At 40.3% G+C, this 3,798-nt stretch overlaps 1 protein-coding gene across 1 annotated transcript; it reads left to right on the top strand.

Moving 5' to 3' along the window:
* Positions 1 to 2,706: 2,706 nt before the first annotated feature.
* Positions 2,707 to 3,237, top strand: LOC126695289 (uncharacterized). The gene has a single exon (XM_050391979.1). It carries the CDS (start codon positions 2,707 to 2,709, stop codon positions 3,235 to 3,237), a length of 531 nt encoding a protein of 176 aa, XP_050247936.1.
* The last annotated feature ends 561 nt before the right edge of the window (positions 3,238 to 3,798 follow it).

Below are 3,798 nucleotides of genomic sequence, written 5' to 3'. Positions count from 1 at the left end.
ATGGACAGCTGGCGCAAAATTGGATCCAATTTAAATTAAAATTAGAATCTAATTGAATTTGGACTCTTCAATTTCTACACTCAATTTAGACAAATAGCAGAAATTTAGATTTTAATTTAAAATTCTAATTAGGTTTTATCTGAGCTTTGCCAATTAGTAATATATTCATAGATTGATAAAGTCAATAGTCATCTAGGAGGAGATATTAGAATTCAAACCTCGCCAAAACCAAAAATATATATATAATTTGATAATTATTGTATTTATTAAAAATTGTTCATTGAATTACTCAAAAAATAAGTGCTAAACAAATATATATACACACTTCAATAAATAAGGTTTTCTGACTTCCGATCTAATTTGACATCACTGCTGACAGAAAATGGTAGAGGAATATAGTACTCAACCTCCCCCAAGGCCACTCTCGAAGCTATGTATTTTTTTAATTTTACTTATTTTTGTCTTTTCTCAAGTCATTGAGGATTGGAGAATTTAGAGGACCTTCATCATCTTATTTGAATATGAAATATTGACAGACACATATACGTGCTAAGTGTTCTTAAAAGTATTTTTATGGATATTACACGATATCAAGAATGTCTAATTGTTCATTCTTAATTTATTATATCAAAATTATCATTCTTAACCTGTCATGAAAACAACTACACCCATAACGTGTAAACAAATAAATAAAATAAAATAAAATAAGGAATATAAAAATACTATTGCAAAAAGTTCGGTCAAGCAAAATTTAGTCTGTCAAGCGAGCCTGTGAGAATTCAAAAATCAATTACACAGAGTTTCACTTCACCCATAACTCAGTTTAGCGAGACATTTATAAAATGTCAATTTAAATATTCTAAAAGTCAATGCTGAAATTAAAGATAACACATGGCATTATGGCAAATATGAGAAGCCAAAACAGGTGGCTAGTTATTTGCCCTAAATAGCGGCGAAGCCAGGAAATTTTTTTTAGGGAACCAAACTAAATATAAAAAATAAAAAATAAATCCAAAGAATCACACACACATATATATTATTTATTTATTGCTTTTATATGAAAAATGTTTGTAATTTTGATTTAACATATAATATGGTGGGGGCCAGTTACTCAGGAAGTATTGTAAAAAGCGGTATTAACTGAGCCTATGGCCCTATCTGAGAATGTTGGACCATCTGAGGAGGCCCAAATAAGGCTATGAGTAGAATAAAGTTGAGAGAGGAGTAGAGGCAATGTGAGATGAGTCCAATAAGTGTCCGAGGACAAAAGTATCCTCGGCAACATGTGTCTGAGATGAATCTGAGTACCTTATCATCACGAACTTACATCGGGGCTACGTCACAGCGGAGAGTAGGACATTGGACCGGGATAAGGATAAAAAGGCAGACAAATATCTTCAAAGGCTGTGATCTCCGTATTAATTTCCTCTCAACCAACTCTCTGGCCGCATTAATGTGAAAGTGATGCCTGAACAGTGATCAAGCAGCCTTACAGCTACTGGTTGATGGTTCTAGGAAGTGTTGGATGGGATAGGAAGGAATCCCCCTAATCTAGCATACACGTGTGTGGTAAGGATGACACGAAGATTGCAATATATAACCTGGAAGAATGCACTGAAAGCAAGGAGGGGAACTCTGATACAATTTCTGTCTTGAAGAAAACCATATAAAACAAAGAACCTAGTTTGTTCCAAGGACAAATTAGATAATCTTATTTGTGTCAAACCATTTTGAATCGTTGAGTTTAATCGTTTTTCTTCTGAGATAAGTTTAGTTCTTCTATCCACGCTCTACAAATTTATTGTTTGGGCCGTTAGAGTTTGAGTCCAATCCGGTTTCGGGATCAATACAATTTCAGTCCTTACAATTGGCGCCGTCTATAGGAAGAGCTTGATTTAGATTAAAGGAAATCCGGTTATAACGTTCATGATGGAGGAAGCGGGTCCACATCACTTCGCAACAGGACCACACCAGGTAGATGCTAACCTGCACCAAGTAGAGTCAAGAGGTTCCCAGCATGAAAATCCACAACGGAGCCTCGAACGGAGAGAGGGCCGTGAGGGGAGTGTGCGCACAACTCATACCAGCAAAAGTCACTCTCGTGGGAAGAGTCACGTTTCCAATGAAAAGAAGGACAGGGATATGCAGCGTCAGATTGACGAGTTGAAAAAAGAGTTGCACCACGCCCAGCGAAGGCGTTCCCCGCCTAGCTCCGAACCATCATCCGAAGAGACAGATGGAGCTAGTTATAGATGGAGATCCAGGACTCCGCCTAGTGAAACTTTTTCCTATGAAGAGGAACACAGCCATCGACGTAGGTGCAAAAGCCCGCCTCTCAGGGGCTTGGGGAACAACGCCATGAACAAAGCGTTAAGCCAAGTTTCCAAATCACCCTTCACAACGAATATTGAGGAGGCGATTCTTCCTTGGCGATTCCATCAGCCTACATTCACCCTATATGATGGTCAGACAGACCCAGTAGAGTACGTTAGCCATTTTAGCCAAAGAATGGCTATTTACTCCAAAGATGAGACCTTGATGTGCAAGGTCTTTCCATCAAGTTTGGGTCCGGTGGCAATGAGATAGTTTAACGGTTTAAGGGCCAACTCTATTGAGTCCTTCAAAACACTTACTCGGGCTTTTGGCGCTCGCTTTATTACTTGCAGCAGGGTTCCTCGGCCTTTGGGGTCCTTGCTGTTTATGTCCATGCGAGAGGGCAAGACTCTTAAAACTTATTCGGACAGATACTGGGAAATGTTTAATGAAATAGAGGGAGAGCATGATGATGTGGCCATAAGTACTTTCAAGGCTGGTCTTCCAGCCGAGCATGATTTAAGGAAATTTCTAACTGGTAAACCTATTATTAGTGTATACCAACTGATGGATCGGATTGACAAGTACAGAAGAGTAGAAGAAGATCAACTACAGGGAAAGAGAAAGGCTAAGGTAATCCCTCAGGATATGAGAGATTTCAGGTCGGACCGTTACAATAATAACCGACCTCGGAAAGACTTTGTTGGGCAATCAGGTTCTGCTGACACTCAGGCGGTTAATGCTGTATTTCGAGAGCCGATGCGACAAGTATTGGAGAAGATCAAGAATGAGCCATTTTTTAAATGGCCAAACAAAATGGCAGGAGAGCCTAAGAGACGCAACCAGAATCTTTATTGCCACTATCATCAGGATCATGGGCACACAATTGAGGATTGCAGAAATTTATGGGACCATTTGGAGTAGCTAATTCGAGAAGGGAAGTTGAAGCAACTCTTGTATCATTCCAGTGGTCGGGTAGGCCAGGCAGGCTCCGAGATGCGTGGGGATGCCTCTTCGAGACTCCCCCTTGACACAATAAATGTTATTTTTGCTGCCCCAGGAAGGACTGGATCTTGTCCTTCCAGGGTACTGTCGGTGTTACAATCTCTAGCCGAGGAGCACAGCAAAGCGTCTAAAAGAGCCAGGATGGACATCCCACTGATTTTGGGCTTTTCGGATGAGGACAAGGTTGGAACCATACAACCCCATGATGATACTCTGGTGGTCACACTAAGAATTGGTGGGTACGATGTAAAAAGGGTGATGATTGATCAAGGCAGTGTTGCTGATATAATGTACCCAGATTTGTACAAGGGGCTAGGTTTGAGGCCTAAAACTTAGCAGCCTACAGTTCCCCTTTGGTGAGTTTTGAGGGAAGGATGGTCGTTCCAAAAGGCCAGATCAGATTACCTGTACAAACCGGTATGGATGTGGTGGAGGTGGACTTCATCGTTGTGGACGTTTTCTCTCCATATACGGCTATTA

The sequence above is a fragment of the Quercus robur genome, chromosome 2 (assembly GCF_932294415.1).
Source record: "Quercus robur chromosome 2, dhQueRobu3.1, whole genome shotgun sequence".
NCBI lineage: Eukaryota > Viridiplantae > Streptophyta > Magnoliopsida > Fagales > Fagaceae > Quercus > Quercus robur.
The sequence above is the reverse complement of the archived record's forward strand: the minus strand, read 5'-3'. Positions and strand labels throughout refer to the sequence as shown.

What these genes read in the sequence shown, in the direction of transcription:
- LOC126695289 (XM_050391979.1), top strand. Translation starts at nt 2,707, where the DNA reads ATGCGAGAGGGCAAGACTCTTAAAACTTATTCGGACAGATACTGGGAA.